Source organism: Electrophorus electricus, chromosome 7 (assembly GCF_041902795.1).
Source record: "Electrophorus electricus isolate QZ-2024a chromosome 7, ASM4190279v1, whole genome shotgun sequence".
In the NCBI taxonomy this organism is placed as follows: domain Eukaryota; kingdom Metazoa; phylum Chordata; class Actinopteri; order Gymnotiformes; family Gymnotidae; genus Electrophorus; species Electrophorus electricus.
This window is the reverse complement of record NC_137503.1, coordinates 33822220-33843020: the sequence shown is the minus strand read 5'-3', so window position 1 is coordinate 33843020 and position 20801 is coordinate 33822220. Positions and strand designations below refer to the sequence as shown.

General features: G+C 41.3%; 1 protein-coding gene across 9 annotated transcripts; it reads right to left on the bottom strand.

Moving 5' to 3' along the window:
* Nucleotides 1-275: 275 nt before the first annotated feature.
* fam49a (family with sequence similarity 49 member A) lies at nucleotides 276-20774 on the bottom strand. 9 transcript variants are annotated; one of them, XM_035524459.2, is made up of 15 exons: nucleotides 11751-13043; nucleotides 11589-11664; nucleotides 11375-11486; nucleotides 10387-10442; nucleotides 5252-5331; nucleotides 4797-4876; nucleotides 3702-3823; nucleotides 3056-3161; nucleotides 2831-2967; nucleotides 2639-2716; nucleotides 2403-2519; nucleotides 1812-1891; nucleotides 1387-1513; nucleotides 1146-1216; nucleotides 276-965 (listed from the first exon to the last, which is right to left on the bottom strand). In XM_035524459.2, exons 6-15 carry the CDS (start codon nucleotides 4867-4869, stop codon nucleotides 902-904), a joined length of 975 nt encoding a protein of 324 aa, XP_035380352.1. In that variant the 5' UTR covers nucleotides 4870-4876; nucleotides 5252-5331; nucleotides 10387-10442; nucleotides 11375-11486; nucleotides 11589-11664; nucleotides 11751-13043; the 3' UTR covers nucleotides 276-901. The 9 variants fall into 9 exon arrangements, with proteins under 9 accessions (XP_035380352.1, XP_081574317.1, XP_081574314.1 ...); XM_081718191.1 differs by lacking the exon at nucleotides 4797-4876 and having other exon boundaries at nucleotides 11751-13044; XM_081718188.1 differs by lacking the exon at nucleotides 5252-5331.
* Nucleotides 20775-20801: the final 27 nt, after the last annotated feature.

Below are 20801 nucleotides of genomic sequence, written 5' to 3'. Positions count from 1 at the left end.
TACGCCACATAAGACCAACCATATATTTTAATATGAAGTGAATAATATGTAAAATAGATATATGTAAAACAAATATGTAAAATAGCCCTGCTTTGTCCTAAGCCCATGAGTTAAAACAGGATTTGTGTAAATTCTAGCCTTGCTCTCTGGTAACCATGCAAGGAGTACACTGTGCATAGGCCAGCTGGGTCCAGTCATGGTCTCCACTCTGAGTATATACCAACTGCCATAAGAACACACACGCTGTGATGAAACACGCGTCCCAGTCAGGCCCATTTAAAATATACTCAATGTCATTTTATTTTCATTTTTAAAGCTGTGGTGATAAGTAATGAAAATGTTAGAGAGGCACGCACACACAAAGAGCACACATCACAAAACAAAAACAAAAAAACAACAACAAAAAAAAAAAAATCCAAACCTTTTGCCAAAATCACATTATTAAAAAAACATTTTGGTTACATTACTGCTTACTATGGCATTGCAGAACGGTCTTCTCACTGTTGAGTCAATGAAACAGCACCACTGAGTCAGGGTTTAGTCAGTCAGTCACAGAACACTTCAGCTGTAGCTGGTTCACTTCACTGGACACCCCCACGGTGTCGCACCGAATCCACAATAAGGCATTAGCCACTTTTGGTTAAAACATTCACCGTTTTTGATTCGAAAGAAACAGATCATGAGTATGTATAAGGCTGCCTGGATTCGTTAAGTTGTGCTTTGACAGACAGTACAGAATTTGTTCTGTTTAGATTACAAGCATGTTTTCTTTTCACTGCAGTAACTTGGAGGGAATGGCTATGTAAATACGCACAAGTATTAACACCAAGTCCTTAAATAAATGTAAACATATACATCTTTTGAGGTCTGTACACTGATCCTCTTCATTTTAAAAACAAGCTTACTGGAGCATCGATCTGATGTGTTTTGGAGTCGTCTCATCATTCAGATGTTTTGTGGTGAATCTGGAATAAATTGGGGGTGGGGGGAGCATAAATGAATCTTCCCAATACACATGCCCAAAGCCAAACACAGCACTGGACAGCGTTTCACATTGATGGTTTTCATTCATAGAGTGCGTTCGTCAGCTGTTTAAGAGTTCGGCAGGTTTTGCCACCGTGTATGAAGAGGAGGTCAGAACTCACTTCAGGGCATTCAGGAGACCTTCAACATTGTCAGCAGGCTGCTCTTTCAGGACTTTTATGCATCCCTTCATCTACAGAGAAGAGCAATGGGTAACACCAGAAGCATTTATTAAACATTTATTTATAAATACACTGGAAAACTTAAAATGCATACTCACTACCAATATGAATAAGATAAACAATCAATGGCTCAAAATAAGATTAAAATAACATGAGAATATGATGGAAGTCTTGGTCTCACATCAATTTTGGAGCTCCTGGTGAAGGCACCATTGGGGTGCACGTGGTCATAGAGGATGATGACCCCAACCATCACCCGCATGCAGAAGAGGAGCGTGTCCTCACTGTTGAACCGGCTTGTGTACTCTCTACCAAAACACAGAGCACTGTGAGCACTTCCATCAAACACAACTAATCCCTTCACAAGCAAAGAGCACATATTGTTATACATTAACACAAAAATAAAACACAAAACAAAACAAGGGGAGGAGGGGTCCCCCCACAGTCCTCTTGAAGAACATAAAGTGACAGTACCTTCAGGACTGCAAGAGCAAATGAAAAGCAAAACTAAACCAAATAAAAAAAGAGCCCAACTAAATATCGGCAGTTCTGTTGCTGAAAACATTCCGACTCCTGAGCAGCATCTGAAATAAGAGGTGCACTCACGGTGTCTCCAACATGACTTTACACACACTGGCCATCGTGCTCAGGCAGTCCGTGGTGTTCTCCAGGGGCAACGTCTTATTCTGCAGGGGAAGATGGGAGTAATGACACAGCATTAGGTGCCCTGTATAGCATTAAGTGACATGGCTGGAGATACTCACCCACACAGCCACACCACACTCACAGTTTCAGAATTTAACACAATCTTATGCAGAGCAGTGTGTGTTCTCCCTGGGAATCAAACTCATGACCTTGGTGTTGCTAGTAACACATTATCTGCTCTACCACGCAAGTTACAGGATATATACCCTGTGAAAAAATATATTTACATTTACGGCCTTTAGCTGACGCTTTTATCCAAAGCGACTTACAATTAGAACTGAGTACAATTTTTGAGCAATTGAGGGTTAACTGCCTTGCTCAGGGGCCCAACAGTCGCAACCTGGCAGTAGCATGGCTTAAACTGCCAACCTTCTGATTACTAGTCAAGCAACTTAATCAATGAGCTACCACTGCCCTGTTATATTCAGCAGTATCAAGATGACAGCTGTAAACTTTAATCACAATCAAAGCTAATTGAGAGACATGGATTACCTCAGTGACAAAGTTTGTTGTTGCTGTACTGAGAGTTTTCAGCATGGGGGTAGCCTCAGCATAGAAGAGAGACATTCTGTTTGCCATCTCATTGTTGACTTCATTTTCAATGTCCAACTACAAAAAAAAAAAAAAAAAAAAAATAAAAAAATAAAGGAGTCAAGTACAACTTCAACACAGCTGATTTTGTAAGCATTAGGGAGTGGACACGGTCATCCAAACTGGATTGTTCTTACATTCATGTTGTTTATTCTGTTTCGACTGATTGTTCTTCTGTAGTAGCTGAAATCGTTCTGGATGGCAGGAATCCTCATCTGAAAAAGAAACATTGCAATTTATATTTCAATTTTCATAATCCATTTATTTCCTTCTATTTTTGATGCACTTTTAGAGTCAGCGTTTGAGGGGGGGGGGAAAAAAAGGTATACCTTGAGTTCATCAAAGCGAAGCGTGAAATGCAGGATTTCAGCAAACTGTTTAGCGAGGGCCTGCTCCTTCTCCAGGTGCTGGGTGGGTGTGCACGGTGGACAGGTCAAAGACTCCAACAGACTCTGCAGGGCTTTTTCTGTGCACAGTAGAGAAGAGGTGTCAGATCCACGCTGCACATGGTTCAAACACTACCACGATGGAAAATGCTGACAACGGGGGCATACCCAGCTTCAGCGAGAAGCTGTAGAACTTCTTGAGCCGAATCACGAGAGGACACACGGAGTTCCATGCCCTCTCTTGAAGTAACAAGTCGTTAGGATTCTGTATCGCCTGAGAACAGACCAAAGCGAAGGGATAATCAGACATTCAGGCTATCCATAAGCAAATACATTACTCAAATAACATACTCCTACCACAAACAATGCACTAAAAACAACAGCACGAGTACGAAATCAACAACAGTCTCCCTTTTGTTAATTATGGCAAAAATGAATGCTGGAATACTGTACTAAATCAGTACTGTATTCTGAACTGTTTATGGCTGCTACAGGTGACTGCTATGTTCAGTATAGCATGTCACTGACTCCTATGCACAAACCCACTTTACATATTCCCAGTCTGCTCATTGCGTATTGTATTTATTTTTTATGGTATTATTGCACTGCATTGTATTGCTGCACTCATGTAGTTTGCTTTCTGTTGCACTTGTTTTGTGCTGCACTATGGTCCTGGAGGAACAGTGTTTCATTTTTGCTGTGTATTTGAATATAGCTGAAATGATATTAAAGCCTTTTTGAACCTTTGAATGACTTTTGCTAAAGGATTCTGCTAGATTGTGCATTTATGGGTGGGTGAGTATGCGTGACATACATCTCGTATCTCACGTCCTGCGCCCTTGTATGCCTGCAGGCCAGACAAGATGCTCTCAGATTCCTGGAGCACAGCGTTCACCTGGTTCCACACTTCTCGCTCACTATCTGTGGGCTGCGCATCTGACAGAGACACAGACAGACACACACACACACACACACACACACACACACACACACACACACACACACACACACACACACTTAAAACAACTGGCATTTATGGTGGTTAATTGCAAAAACACCCACACTGAAAAGTTAGAAGGCATATGTAATAAACAAAACTTTGCTCTAAATGCAAAGAAAAATTAATTTTCCTACGCTGCCACAAATGCTTCATAATTTCTTATCACAACTCAAGTTTACATTATACACGTGTCAAGATGGAGAGAATTGTGTGTGTGTATTCAGTCTTTCATCTTTGTACAGTCATAGGGGAAATTGGAATGAAAATTTAGATCAGCATACTAAAAGCAGATGAACACTACTTCCAATAGGTATATGCAGCACCTGTGCTAGGGTTAGTACGAGAAGCATATGACAGGTGGGGATTTTCAGAACAAAAGTGTTTTTACAAGATTTAAATGCCATGCAAATGAAGGTAAAAACAGGATTCTTTACATTCTGCCACACATTATAAAATATACATTATTGGCTGTTAAATTGATTTAAAAGCCAAAACTAATTTAGCTGTTCACATGTATTCTTTTAGAAACGATCAAACTGATGCAGCCACAAAAGCTGGACATGGACTTTTAAACCTCTGTGCTTTTGTCTTTGGTACTGCATTATAAGTATTTACATGTGCAAAGGACATGCAAACCCCCCCCCCGCCCCCAAACACACAGAGAGACAACACTGTGCAGTCTTTTAATTTGCACAAAAAGTATTTGCACATGCAAATGTTCCATGGAGACCCTAGAGCAAGTTCTTCAGTAGAAGCTCCTCACAGAGTTTTAAATAAATGCATGTTGTTGATCATCACTTTTGTGGCCACATCTTTACAAGCAGATTTAAAAACATGATTAGAAGAAGCACACACAGTGTTAGTCATCGGTGAAAATGACAGACTGGGCCAAGCAAAAGCTATGCTCACTTTCAAAGTCAAGGAAAAAGTTTGGTCCCTGATCAAGCTCTGTGCAAGTGAGCACTTTTAAAAGATTCCCCATTTGGTTTCTGGAAGAGAAGAGCAAATAGAGAAAGAAAGAGAGAGAGGTGCATCATGTCATGGACAGTAACATCACTAGGCTCCGGCTTTACTCGCCAACACCGCCCCGACATGCTCACATAAATGTTTGGGGGTTTTGGTGAACACCGGAATGCTAAACTGAACTTCGTGGACTAAGAACTGAGTGAGTAAGATCATCTGTAGCATCAAGATCAGAATGTTTGTTGCAAGTCCTGACATCTCAGTGTTAACCACAAAAAGCATGGAGTTAATATGCACCACGAGAGCATTCGGACATGAACTTCTGAGGCAGGTGTTCTGTGGAGGGGAGAGATGACGGGTTATACAGCTTATACCCTTAGACTCCATCCTCTCAAACTTACTTTCAAAGTCCAGGAAAAAATGTGGATAGTTCTCTATTTCTCTTGTAAGGACTTTTAGAAGATTACCCATTCCAGCAAACCTAATCAAGATATAAATGATAAAAGATGAATGAAACAGCATGTGATCCAACAAGGCATGACTAAATATCTTTGTACATGTCTACAATGTTCAAATGATATTTAAGTGTGTTTATTGTTCACAAACACGCTGAAAAATGACTAAACGCGTTAGCTTCTCAGATACAATGTCATGAAACAAGGAATGTGATTTACAAAAAGGTGATATAGTTGTCAAACTACCTATATGTTTCTAAAATTCAAATGGCCAACAGGTTTGGGGGGGAGGGGTGTCACTGAATGGAAAGCTCTTACTATGCTTTTGGTACATCGTGATAAAATGATGCTTCAGTTAAACTCCCAAAATACAAAATCTCAGTGTGTTTACAAATAATGTAATGTACATTTAAAACATCTGGCAGACACTCCTATCCAGAGTGACTTACATTCATATTGATTTAAACATTTGAATTAAAAATACCAAAACACTGCATGTAAGCAGTTGAGACGGTAATTTTAACATGGTGTAAAAAAAAAACAACAACCCTGTTTAAACTGCGAATAAACTGAACTGTAATTTAAACCAGAAATTATGATCAAGTTTACAGCAACAATACATGTTAAACAGCAGAACTGGTTTTGATGCCTGGAGCTTTACCTCCTAGTCTTACAAGACCATAGGAAACATAGGAGGCAAAAGGAACTGATTTGACTGGCCAGGGGGAAAAACTGGAAGAAAAAACAAATCTCCACAGTAGCATAATCAGATGGTGCAATACTTCAGCATCCCAGAAGATGGCACCAGTGTACATAAAGATGCCAGCACTACAGATGCACCAAGCAAGGTTGTGCTTAGCAAATTAGAATCCAGAGCACTACAGAGCAGCACGCCACACTTTATATTTGCCACCGTTTCAGAGATGAATACATATTACATTACAATTAACGCAAAGTGAAACATACAGATATTCTATATATATTTAATGCAGGGTGGCTTTTTAAAAACTTTTTTAAATAAAGCCATTACGTTGCATAATTCATTATGAAAACATGCATATGGCAACTGGAACAGCCCTATGAAAAGAATAACCAGTGAACTGTTCAATAGCATTTTTTGTTACACTGCAGGAAATGAAAGTATGAAATTACATGAGTTGTCATTAGCTCATTAGCACAGTGGAAGCAATGCTATGAATGCAAGTCTGAAGTTGCTGGGGGTTTTTTTGTGTTTTTGCAGAAGAGGATGTGAAAATAAAGCGTCTTTGTAGCGGGTGGTTAACCATTTTACAATGACTACTGCACATTCAACAAAACTTCCTGTCTCATTTTTACTACTTCAGCTGCTAGACAAACTACTCTTCAAAAAACATTTCTGCTAATTTGTAAGTGTTGTACCCGCATGTGCAAATCCTGTTCATTATACTAAAAGGAGCCATAACATTGTGACTTATTGCCATAAAAAAACAAGCAAATAAACGTTAGCACACATGCATGCATTCAGACAAAAACATACACACAAATCAAGTCATGTTTATAGTCAAGCATGCCTGTGCATTAGACACACATACACCTCTTAAATTCTTGACCCATGTCATGTTCATGACGTGACCTTGCGGAGTAGAAATGTCTGGCGGACCTTCACAGGCTGTTTGTAGAGAACAATAACCTTTAATAACCTTCAACATGCTCCTTGGAACTGCCGCAGCACTCTCAATATGTCTTTACTATGCTAGTGAGAACTAGAAAACCACAAAATGTGCATGAAGTTAGAATTAGGGTTTGGAATCTCTTAGAAGTGTCATGAAATAAAAATGTTAAAAATAAATTAATTCATTAATTTAAAAAAAAAACAGAACAGGTTGGTGAGTAGTTGCCAGAAAACAACTTTCTAATGAAGGTATCAAAGCCAGGGGGAACCTCAAGAAACACAACAGTAAATATAACAACACAAGGTCTAAATCTATTAGATATGAGCATAAGAAAAAGCTCCCGCTCTGTGTAATGCAGTAACTGATTATTCTAGGCAGGAACAACTTCAAGCGCTTTTGCGTTCATTATAGGCCACTGGAATGCTGAGGAACGTGCACAGAGCTACCTGCTTGCCCAGATGGAGAAAACGTTCTTCCTGGTTGCGAATCTGAACAGTTTCCAGAGTTATCATCAGATGATGGGATTTAACAAGATTGGCAACCAGAAAGAAATCACGGCCAGTAAAAGAATCAACTCCACATACTTTTTCTAACAGAATGTCCATCCAAAAATAGCCCCAAAAAGAGGAAACTGATTTTTTTGTATTCAACAGGAAATTCTCTTTAAATGCTCATCAGTACTTGTAACTGCCAACACATCACATGCTGTGATTTATATTCATTTTAGGAATTTAACACGCAAGACCTGAAGCATTTAAAAAAAGATTCATTGTTCTGCCTTCATCACCAGAAACATGGAAGTCCACCAGTTTCTACAAATTCCACACAGGCATTTAGGGTTCACAGCATCCAGCCCTTTCCACACAAGTGATCAGGGCTTATATCCCTAAAGTATGTCAACTTATGACAAACACTCCAGAAAGTATTTTCAGCTCAGAATGTTGTTATTCTCAGAATAATATATCAATCTTCAGATATACACCTACTCCTGCCAAATAAAGACTATATTGTGTTCAATATAGCAAACCAGGAAATGTTCCCAGTAGGGTGACAAAACTAGATACTAGATTAAAATTAGATCAATCTTGAATACATTCGACTCCAGATTCGGCATAAATATAATCCACACAGATTCCACTGGGATCTGAGAGTTAAAATCACTTTCACTATAGGAGGCTCATCTGGGATCAAATAAGTGACACTGGAAGGCAGTAATGTTTGAGAAGAGTCAGCCTGTGAACAAGGCCAGGCCAGCAGCTCCTTATGGTGGTGTTTATTTTCTTTATGGCAGGCTGGGGCCTGTGGAGGCTGTCACAAATGAGGCAGAAAAGGAGCTTGCTTCTTTCCTTCTTTGATGTTTAACTGCAATTTACAGTTTAATTGCAAAGCACAAATACCTTTGATTGCACCAGAGTTCTAGAGGTCACAGGTGGCTCAGCTGTAATGTAGTGCTGGTAGCTTCTTAAGTTAACCTACATGACAACAAAACCAAAAAGCACCAGAGTAACAACAAAAGCTTCTCTGATGCTTTCCCACGTGGCCTCTCTGATGAGTTCACTGACAAGTTAGAGTTGAGAGATCACTAAACTGAACACATGCATCAGGCAGTTCTGTGACTTGCTGGCAAAGAGCACTGCTTTTAGGATGAAAAGTAGTCACTAAATTTGCCACAAGCAAGGGTGTAGCGCCAGGTGACGTCTGAGAACTACAGAAAAAACAACAACACAAAAGCACCTCCCTGAAATGCGATGCACATTTGCCACATATTTGAAATATGTGTATATCAAACTGTCACCTGACTAATTGGCATTTTAATTTTTGCACATACTGAAAATGTGATTGTTGCGATGTCACTGTTGATTAAAATGTGCTCCCTGGATGTGTGGTACTTGGAGGAACTCATGCCACATCCCTCCATGTCTGAGCCCATGCTTCACTTCTGAAAGCTTACATGTCAAAATGTGCTAAAACAAAATGGAGTTAACTGTCTCCTCCCAGTTGTGAGATGTGAAGGTTTCAACTGGACCTGATAAAATACCAACTGACTGATAGCACAGGACTGGTAATATGCTGGAGCAGTATTTAAACATGATGTATTTTAGCACACATTTCTCAGTACACAAAACCAAAATTGCAAACTTATAGCTCACGCCTTGGTACAGTTCAGTTAGCCCTCTCCTCACCACAAAGCTGTGACCAAGATCCCATTTCATTTTGGGCCTCAACAGGTAGGCTTTAAGGAAATGGAACACGGCTCAAACAACAAGAGCATAACAGTGCATTCCGTTTATGTGAATCGTCGTCTCTGGAGGAAATGAATTGTGTCTGGACTTCACTCAGGGACTTGGACCGAGTTTGCTATGACTTTCAGCACCTTCCAAAAACCTCTGCACTGTTTTCAGTCATGGCATAATTAATGCAAATATTTGACAGAAAAGCAATAGCTAATGTGCATTGCAATTCAACAGGTGAGCTTGTTTTTTTGTTCATCTGGCACTTTTACTGTCACTTTGTTGTAGATAAGTTGTTCTAAAATACCTCTTATATCACCTTTGAAGTCAGACCTTGTTCTTGTAAATTAACCCTCATTTCAAAAGAAACCCAAGATGCAACGCTCTATACTCAAGGAACTTACTGGACCAGGTGTATTAGATTAAGGTACAAAGAGACACTCTGAAGGAGTTACATTTTTGGTTGCTCAAGTTGCCATAGCATCCATCATCTAGACTTTGAATTCACTTAGACAGGAAATAGAAGTTCAGACAAAAGTGGTGGTAGTTCTGTCTCATTCAGGAGTGTTGCAAATAAGCAACATCCTGTGATAAGTCTGCAGTGAGCTTCATGCTGTAGTTGGTTAGTTTTATCCGAGTACATGTCTTGTAATGCCAACCATCAAGGGCAAGCTATAGAGGGCCACTGCTGTGACTGCAACTACTACCAGCTCAACACCCACCATTCCAGCAATGATGCCAACGTTTACACTGAGATGAGATGAGAATTATACTGATTGACACCTAGTATGTGGTTAGCAGTGGTGTTCTTGCCAACAGATGGGCCATTATTTGCAATTGTACAGTTATAAACTGGCCAGTGAGTGCTGGTACATGGTATGGTTTTATAATAAGGGGGCACCTTAAGAGTGTGTGTGTGTGTGTGTGTGTGTGTGTGTGTGTGTGTGTGTGTTAAAAGTTATTGATCTCTAGCTACACCTTTTCTATTCCAAAAAGGGAAATTAACTGAAATTTAGATACTGAATACAGTAACTATCGCTGTGCAATTAACGGAACCACTTATACAAATGCATGCTTCTATTAAAAGCATCAATAACAATTATTTATTACAAAATGAAGGCTTATTTGCATGGCCATAGTATATGTCTAAAGAACATTGTCTAAGGAATATGGTCTTAGCATGAAATGTGCACATTACCTTATCTGGAGGAGAACCTTCGATTTCCTTTTAGATCATTCGCTTGTTGATGGTTTCTAAAAGAAAGGTTAAAGATTTAAATTAGCTATACTGTACATACACGCCTACCCGAGGAAACAGAACTACTAATACACACAGGCACAGAAATGTCCCACGCCTGTATAAATGGGAGACAAACTGCAAATTAAACTTTCATAGTCTCCCACAAGGTTTGAGTCCCATAAAAAAAGTTCTGCAGATAGTCCTTCCATTCCACATGTACACACACGCTCATATACGCTTGGACATGCACTTGATTCAAACTTGTTATCATAGGTATGGAAACGGAAACAGTGTTCCAAGCTGGAGGAAACGAACGAACAGCCCCCCCAACCCAACACACACACCCCAATTTTAAGAGCATATTCCTTTTCCTTACACCACTAATGCAATTTCACCTTTGTGCATATACAGTGGGTTTAAAATACATTTGCAAAAGCATGTCAGAAATTCCGGATTACACTAGCACATGAAAATCAAAATCTGATAAGTGATTGCTCTTCTGTGTTAGTGGATTAGTAAATGTCAAGTGAATTCAGGGTCCAGTGAATATAATTAAACGTGACACCACAGCACACATAGTAGGACAGGGCTAAGGCTTCCCTGACGACGCAGTTACAGCACCTTAGATAAGCTTGGACAGTGGAATTAAATAAATACACAAATAAGCAGGATGCTGTACATGGTCATCTGTAACACTGCGAAAACAATACTATAGTCGCTGACTATAGGCTAGGGCTTCACCAGCGCATGCCGGTCATTTTGTTGCCTGCCATCTCTTGGTGAGCTCTGTTCCGCAACCTCCGTCAACAGCGAGCAGTCATAATGGCACCCTCCGCCATCGTACTCGCAACCTCCCCCATCGTACTGGCATCCCTTCAAACAGGATCTGCCTCCATGAGATCCAGCGAGGTCACTACAGGCACCTTTCTCCTCCTGTCCCCCCTACCTGACGTAGACAGCTACAGATGAGCACCGCCGACAAACATGGACGGAGTGAACGGGCAGCACCACTCTGTCCAACCTCGCCTTCCATCTGCCAGGGCACATCACCATCAGTCCTGAAACCACCCCCCCCCACGCCCCTCATGTAAGGAGAGACGGTCATACCTCTTCATGGAAGCAGGTGTATATGTGGCCCCCTCACCCACACCTAAACCCACCTGTCCAGTTTATGCCATCAGCAGGGGCATCCACACGCACCGCTCACCACGCCCACTTTGCAAATCTACACAAATTCTACAAACAGAAGAGATGCTAACAGGCATTAATGCTTTTGTTAATACATAGATAACAATGATGTAACTCAGTAAACTGTATTATACCTCCATCCCATCACCATCATTTTAGAGAACTTCCTGCAACTGTGACAAGGTGCGGAGCTGTTCCACATGAGGGTGAAATTTTTATCTGCGCCATTTCCAGGTACTGGAATCAGGAAGAGTAAAATTCCCTGAAAATAAACATGTTTTTTAGAACTCGCAATGGAATTTTCCATCAACTTGAATAACTCGATCTGCTCCATGCTGAAGGTGCAGTCTCTGGGCCAGTGAGGGTCGGCTCAGTCATGAGCTCCTGCGAGATTAAGCTGAAATCAGGCAGCAAGGCAGCTTGCTCTCTGCAGATGTCACATCACGCATGCTGAACACTTACCGCATGCAATGCGAACATTTTTTGGAGAAACAGAACAGGGCAACACGTGCTGTAATATGAGAATCTTTTCTTTAAGCATGAAATGGCAGTTTGGCACACAAAGTGAATTTGTTTTTTAAATCCCTCACTGAGTGATTGCAAAACTGACTCTACCGCCTTTGGTCGAAATAACTGGCTTTTTTAAAAATTATTTAAAACCCTCTGACCTTAGGTTGAGCTTCACTATGCCTCTAATGTCTTATGAGCCCTTAGTCTCCTAAATCCTCAAACATGACAAACATATTAACAGCACAGCTTGCATGCAGCCTCCTGCCTCCTGTTAGTGTGACGAGTGTCTCCATGGCAACAGGGTCATTACACAGGGGAGCACATTTGAGTGGCAGGTTTCCTCCAGGGCAGCCTAGGGAGACTGCATAACCTAGCCCTTCACAATCAAGGGCTGAGCAAGATGGAGAAATGTACTTTGGGGGGGTGGGGGGTGGGTGGTCCTTAAACAGGTGAATAAAAGAAATCCCTCTGGCACCGTAACACATGAATTGAGAATAACTGCAACTGGAAGTCTGTGCTTCCTATGGAAAGGCATGCTCAGGGCCAATGCTATAAAGACTCACAAAAACTAATAAAAATACATCATCTTCTGGTGAAAGCCTCTGACACCGTGGCCGACTGCACTAGTCCTGTACCCAAGAAACCCATTATCTGCTGGGTTTTTTGTGCGTTATCTGCATACTAAAGAGGTCACGAGGTCAAAAGGGGTTTTCAAGTGCCTTGGCCAAATCAAAAGGAAATGTCAGGTCCAGAGCTGTAATTTTAATAACACTGGACAGTTCAAATGCTCACTCCCTTCTCACCAGAGGAAAAGAAAGGGCTGTTTCCAGCCAGACATAGTATACCTCTAAAACAGAGGCAAGTGATTCAGGATGCAGATGATTCTGCCCCATTTTTGACAAGACTATGTTCCTTCATACAGAGACACTGTCTACCACCACCACCACCACCACCACCACCACCACCAATACTACGTAAAGGTCCCAATAGGAGTAACCACACTGCAGATTAGCAAGAAAAAAAATGGAAAGGAAAGGATCTCCTCAACTGTAGAAATCCGCTGTCAGACTAATGTGAATGACCAGTAGATGGGGAAATTCATCATTCCCCACACCGCAGCTGGTCAGTCAGGCTCAGTGATGTGGCCCACTGTGAAGTCACAGATGGTCTGAGCAGATGAGACTGACCCCAGACCCATTTATATATATTTAAAATAAAAATATCCGCCCCCATGGACACTGGTATGAAAGACTTCACTCATAAACGTTACACACACACACACACACACACACACACACACACACACACATACACACATACACACACCATTTTTCATGCACATCTTTGTAGGAGTTCTTGTTCTTTGTGAAGTTTGTCAAATATTTTAATAAAACACTCTGGATTTCCAGGATCAGTGTCCATTTCTGTTTGTAACAGAAGAACTGATTTTAATTCAGTTCTGTTTGTGTAGACAGAGTCAAAGTTTGCCTTACGTTAAAAGGTACGTTAATAATCCAATACTGCACCGAAGTGGGGTCTGGACATGATGGAGACATTATCCATGGAATGTAATCATGTGACCTCTAAAACACTCCTAGATATCCATTTGGTGTCCACAACATTAGAGTGGTGGGGGAAAAAAAGTTGGGTTTTGTGTTTGGTTTTTTTTGTTTGTTTTGGGGTTTTTTTTACGTAAAGGCAACATCCACTCAAGAGGTTCTTAAAAGAGCGACTCTTCAAAATTCAAGCAGAGAGCATGCAGCACAAGCCCCAGAGAGATTCAATGAACTGCAAAAAGGACCAAATTTCATGAGTAAACAGCTGTGGGTAGTAATCATAACACAAGGCCTGGGGTAAGGAAACAATGCAAGACACCAACATCTCTAAAACTCTTCTACAAGGAAAGTGCTTCAGACTGTTCATTTGTAAAGAATGCCCTCTTGCCTTGGGGTGGTAGCAAGTCAAAGATAACATTCAACACTAAAGTTGTAGGGTCTTTTTTTAACCCTCCTCTTTGTAAACTGAGTTGATAATGGTACTTTAGAGATCCAGTTAACAACTGCAAAAAAAGATTTGTATATTTGTTGTCCCCTTTAAGCACAAGCTGAAATGCAACAACTGAAAACACAGATTTAAAAGGCAGTCGGACTCCTGCAGGCTAGCCGTCAGCACACCTAGGACCACAGTAGATTCCTGCAGCTCACAGGCACTCATCCTAGTTTGATTTATTTACATTTTTTTTTAATTATTTCTGCAAGTGGGGATATCGTGTGTGTGCGCATTTATATATATATATATATATATATATATATATATATATATATATATATATATATAAATAAATAAATCACATACACAGGGTTTTTTTAAAAACAGGTAATTTCAGAGATCCTTCATCAGCTGTGCAAGCAAAGTGCTTTAACACACACGCGCGCACACACACACACACACTTACTTTCCTGTCTCTGTGTCTATGACTGGGAGGATGGAAGACAAATACTTTTTTTCCAACAGACAGCACAGCATAGTTAAGATTAAATACAAGCGAGAAGTGTCAATTTTGCAGATGCACTCTATATTGATCTAATAAGCTCGCAGCCACACACAGCCTCAAGAATAGGTCAGGTAACGTAACCATGGCACTGCAACACTCAGCAAAGCAGGGTCGTTATGGCTGGGATCGTCATACACTCCAGTTGTTCATTAGATGAATGCAGAGTGCAGATTTACTAAATACATACTAAATAAATACAATACTCAAAAATAAAACAAATAGTTAACTTTTACCCCAATTAGTTGTAAATAAAAATTAGAAGTAGTAATCAATTCCAATAACCATAAGGCTAAATATGGGTGAAACTAGATCATGGCAATGTGAAAATAAACAGCAGGTCCCATACAATGATGTGCCAAACAGCGTCTAGGCTAGAAAGGCGTTCTGCACATTAAACCTACTCACACAAGTGGACTGAAGTAGAGTACTGCAGGGAATGTCTTCAAGCACACTGAAGAATTCAAAACACACACCCACACAAAATAAAGAGAGAATGTTGAGCACGTGTGTGACTTGAGGTCCCTGGTCACTTTCCAAACACAGGCCTTGGTTTGTTTTTTTTAAGTAATCAAATTAAGTCTCCTGCTTTGGACACTGCTTTAGAGGGGATGAGTGCTATACATCAAAACGTTAAAGAACTTTGAGAGAGTTCACATCACGATTCTGAACAGCAAGATGAGCTGTTTCACTGCAGGTTATAAGTCATAAGTCAAAAGTCAGCTACACAATAGACTTGAAGCAACCGGCGATGGCATCAGGAATTAAGTTGAATGATATAAATGTCACAATGTCAATTTGCAATAGTGTAAGGTGTTACAATAGAGGAAACCAAATGACTGATATGAAGAAAACCAGCCTCTTTTTCACCATGGTCAAAAGAAGAGGAAAAAAGATTAAAATGTTTAGAACTACTCAATCTGGCATGATCAAAATCATTGCATGTGATGCGCACACAGTAACCACGACGACAGACCAGAGAGTTTTGCTTTAAGTTTGAAGTAGAAGTTACAAAGTTGTTAAACACAAGCCCCATTTTAGCACAGACATGAATTTCAGTCTACAGGTATATTTTGCCTTCATCATCAAGCATTAAGACTCCAGAGAAGGAGAAGTGGCACATACTGGTTAAACCCAATAAGCCCCTCCTACCCTTAGCAACAACTGTCATCAACAATGGCTACGAGGTGGGATTGGACAATTGTGTATTCCATCTCAAGCCTACCATACATAACCCGCATTGGCTACTTGGAGAACGCTAGCTGTGTTGAGTGCCAAAATAATAAGTGCCACTCACAAGAAGCAAGATCAGCATTGGGAGTGTTTCTGATGGCTCTGAAAAAGCAGTCAGCCTCACAAGAGAAGCACTTAGGGCAGGCAACCACTGACAGAATAGCATTTGAGATGTTTTTTCCTATATACTGCAAGCATAGGAACTTGGTTAGATCACTTATACATCATTAAAAATACAACTTAGACATGCTTCAACTGCTCTGAACCATTCACCCCAACATGGATTAAGCCCACATGTTCTCAAATATCCATTTTTAAGAGAGCCCTCATGTCACTAAGGAGAAAAAACAAAACTATAATTGGTTTAAAAGAACTCGGTCTCCTTCAGGCTCCAGTAAATGTGACGGTGGACTGAGCTGGCCTTCAGCGAGGCTGGTTCAGTTCTGCCCTTATTTGGGTACTGGTGGTGGGGGAGAAGGTCCAGCGAGCTCAACGCTCCAGTGATTGCCTGGTCTCCTCAAACAGATGGCTGCACTCCTCACAGCACAAAGCTGGGGATGACCCACAGGCACTGAACAGCAGGCCCAATAAACCACAGGCACATTCTCGCATCTGTGAGTCTTCGCACCACAGCATCGTGGTTGAGAGAACTGGTGGCCATCTCCTTTCTCAACATCAGAACGTGTTAGATCTTTGGGGTTTCTCGTCACCTTAAATCATCAAACTAGCTAGTGATTTTCAGTGCCGGTTTTAATAAGGGACAGAGAGAAGGGAGTTGAACGGGAGGGTTAACAGAGGGGGATTGGTATTCAAAGGGGAGGGGGGGGTGTCTCCACGGCTAGTCATAAAACGTGTAGGAGTACGAGGCATACAATTCTTCTTGAGCGCTCGCCACCGTTCTGAATGACCCTTCTGTGCAGTGAAGACCGCGAGTCTCAAAAGCAGCACGACACAAAAGGGCCATGTCTTCCAGTCTAGGAGAAGACAGAGGGTGTTCACTAATCGGCGAGCCCAATCTGAGACATCACTGTTAAGCCTGCCACAATATAGGCTCTGCTTGACTGTCGCCTCTGTGTCCCTCTGAAAAAACCCAGCCCGATCAGTGGGCTCACATCTTCAACTAAGCTTCATCAGTCTAGCTCATTGCAAGATATATAGAGCAACCGCTTCAAGCTATACTATATATACACACTATACATGAGCAAAAAGTAAAATGATGCCCCACTGGGCAAAGGTGTGATTATTCATTTCAAGAGTGGCAATGACAGGAACACAAAGGTTTGGGAGGTTTAATCAAGGGCTTTATTAATTCTAACAAACCGAACACCAGATACAGTTATTTTTAAATTGCATAACCTCATGATCATCCCCACCAGTTATTAAACCATACTTATAAAACAAATCATCCCCACATTCCGCATATGTTGCCTGGGCTTTCACATTACCATGGACACAAATATCATAAATCTTAGTACTCCAGCAGCTGCTGAAATCAATGAGAGTACACCACCACCAAGGAGAGCCAGGCAGCTCGATGGGCTGAAGATGCCAGCTGGAAAGCAAAGTCTGGTAATCTGACTGCGCTGTTTCTGGTTCCGCTCACTGTACATCACACCTCATCGAAACTGCCTGCAGGTGCATGTAAAGAGTACAGCATCTGTGAGCAGACGGCAAGCATCAAAGCGCATCTGTCAATTGGTTAACGTAAATGTACCCATTAAAATATGAAAGCCTAAAAGACCCTCATACATCACATCTTACTTACAGTACTTCAACAGCAACATTACACAATGTTAGTCTAAGCATTTCACATGATGTACTTCCTCTCTGTCTAACCACAAAGTCGGCACAAGAACTCCTTTCTGATGCACAGGCTGTAAATCCAAAAAGTGAAACAAGAACAGGAAGTGCAGAGAATGAAAGATCACATTTTCACATCATCTTAAAGTGAAGGGATGAAGTGAATACTATGATCCACTCAGCATGCACTTCCACAAAAGTAGCTTTCTTCTCAAAAAAGAGAGGGAGCTTCCCAGATTATGCAATTTCCAAACACTAGAAAATTTGTTTATGCAAAAATGGCATCACTGTAATAATACTAAGCTACGTGTTAGATCTCACACTTCATGAACTAGTGTAAAGATTTCTAACACCATCATTCTCCAAGCAAAACCATGAACAAAGCACACCCTGTTTTGTCCATTATAGTTTCTAACTATTGACCTTTGATTCCAGATCACTACAAGAGAACTGAGAGGAGAGTTTTCTAACCAATTATGCCACAGACCACTTTGCTGACCTAAAGTCACAGCGCTGTGGTTTCACACAATTTCATAACAAGCTTTCCTCCAATAGCTTGCCTAATGAGTTAGCCTACGAACACTTGCATTTTGTTTAATATTTTACAATGTGCTTTTTTTTTTTTTTAAACAGCTCTTTGTAAAATCAGAGCCATTTGGCTTAAGCATGCTACCGTGCTTAATCTAAGAGTGCATCTGCTTCAGACAAAGCAAAGCGCTAACTAGCACACAGTATTGTCTGTCTGTTTAGGGTCATAAATCCCAGATGGCACTTTGGCTGATACTTATATGACGACCACCACCACCACCACCACCAGAACATACTGTACAATAGAAGCTTCTTTAAGAGAATCTAGACTGGATCGAGTTAAAATCTATAATACACAGAAGTAACACAGTAGTAACAGTGTAAAATACATTGTGAATGGCAAAAATAAAAAAAAGATTATAGTAGCCTACAAAGGAACTAAGGACATTAAGGATCACAGACAAGGTAAATGTGGACAATGCAGCCATAGTTGGATGTGTTGGTGAAGAAATTAACTAAAATCAGCGCACTTTAATTAAGACACTTCTTGCCGTCATGCTATGTCTGCGATCAAAACGTCCAAAAGGAAAGCCTTCATTATTTCCTAACTCGTACTGCGCGCTGTCCAAATTCAGCCTTAGTGAACCATAAGAAACCAGAACTAGGCATCTCGTTTCTCATGCTACAGATGTGTCACTCTGAGAAGGGAACCTCCGTGGATTAACAAACGCTTTAACACATGCCTGGCGGCCAGCTGGATGGGCCTGTGAAAGCTCTTTGGACAGCACACAATACATTTTACACTCTGCCAAGACTCAGTTAATGCAGCCTCCCCTCCCACTCTTTTCCCTCCTTCACACCCACACGCTGGCCATGAAAGCCCAACGTAGCATTAACCAATCAGCCAAAGGTGACCCACACTTAGGAACAGGGCACTCAACACAAGCTGATTTTTGCTGTTCTCTCCCCACCCACCCATATGACCTCTATGGTTTAATGAATTGCAAATCATTTTTATAGTCCATATAATAAAAGAGGAAGGAATACATCCCTTTTTAAGCTTCGGAATTTGACATTAAGCACAGGTTCTGGCTTCAGTTAGGCATGGAGTTGGATGGTGCATTTAAATATTTCTGTCGACAATGAAAACGCGCTGTTGTGATGGATACGCTGACCGGTCAAACAGCTCTGTAATTAGATCCTGTTCGTTTCAAGAGACATCATGCAAGTGCACACCCTGGGGAACAGCCACCAGCGGGCTGAGCAATGCAGCTGTTACAGGACGTCTTGGCAACAGGCAGTGCTTCGCTATGAATCAGGGATAACAATAATAATCTGGAAAACCTCTGGTGTGCGAGGAGAGCACACAAGAATACAGAGCTGCAAAACAAACAGTCCAACAATTCCGCTGCACTTAAAAAGACCAAAGGATGTCGCCTCTTGGCCAATCCCTCACTTGCTTATACCTTTCCCATTAACATGCCTCATTATGAGTGTAAATGTAGAAACAGTGGTTGTGGATTGATGCTTCCACTGACACCTTCTGCTACTAAACATTTTTCATTTTGATACAATAAAACTGTATTTATATGACACGAAGATAAAACAATATTTCTTCCATTTAAGCAATTACTATTTGACAGTGGTCTGACGTTCAAAGCTACTAAAACGTACTGGGATAAGCTAGCTACCGAGACGAGGGACCGCAGTGTGTATTACTGTCACCAACCAGTGAACAGGGTATTATTTGAAGCATTTCTTTATAAACATCTTTATAAATTTGAACTTTGAAACGAAACAGATTTAAAGTCACTGCTTACACTTACCCTAGCCGCGTCCCTAACTTACCCTCGCTCGTAATGATGGTGTGCTGGGTAAAGAAGTTAGGTTAGCTAATATCAGCAAGCTAGGCAGTGGCACCAGCAGCAGAGTCGCAGTTTAAACGCAGTTTAAAGACATGGAGACATGAAGCTAGACAGCTAACAGGCTAAGTAGTTCAGCTAGACCTCCGTTACTTCAGGTAAACCCCGCATGGGCTAACGTTAAGGACGGTTAGCCATCGCCATCTAGCAAAACTTGCTGTCAACACTGCGAATCTCGCGAAACTCCACTGACAAAATCTATCGAAGGTTCACATAACAGGCGAGAGCTACTCGTCCGTTTACTCTCCGTCCTGCACGAGACCACGGTCCCTAGCAACGTCCCGCGGCGCTCGCGGAGCTAGCTGGCTCGAGCGTGCCCGTCTGGTAGTCAGGTTAGCCATCCGGCTAAAGACGCAGAGAAAAGTCGTGTGAAGCTCGCGAGGTCTCGGAAAGTGTCCTTCTGTCAAAATCTGACGGGAGAGCCGGCTCGTTCCGCTTCTAAAACACGTTAAACAATCACCACGGTTAAAGACTTACCGGTTTTTTTTTCCCCAAAAGTGGCTCTATTTTTCCACAGCTGCCAAGTTTCTCCTGCACTTTCTCCGGTACCCACGGTTCTGAACTAGTTTAACGTGCACTGGCCCTATCCAAATTCTTCGAATGTAGGGCACTAGCCACTTAAATTAGGGAAAGTCCACGAA

What these genes read in the sequence shown, in the direction of transcription:
- fam49a (XM_027015937.3), bottom strand. Translation starts at nt 4,869, where the DNA reads ATGGGGAATCTTTTAAAAGTGCTCACTTGCACAGAGCTTGATCAGGGA. An exon ending in CAGGACGTGAGATACGAGAT is followed by an intron (nt 3,162 to 3,701) that starts GTATGTCACGCA and finishes GTCTGTTCTCAG; the next exon opens with GCGATACAGAATCCTAACGA. An exon ending in CAACAAACTTTGTCACTGAG is followed by an intron (nt 1,892 to 2,402) that starts GTAATCCATGTC and finishes CTTCCCCTGCAG; the next exon opens with AATAAGACGTTGCCCCTGGA.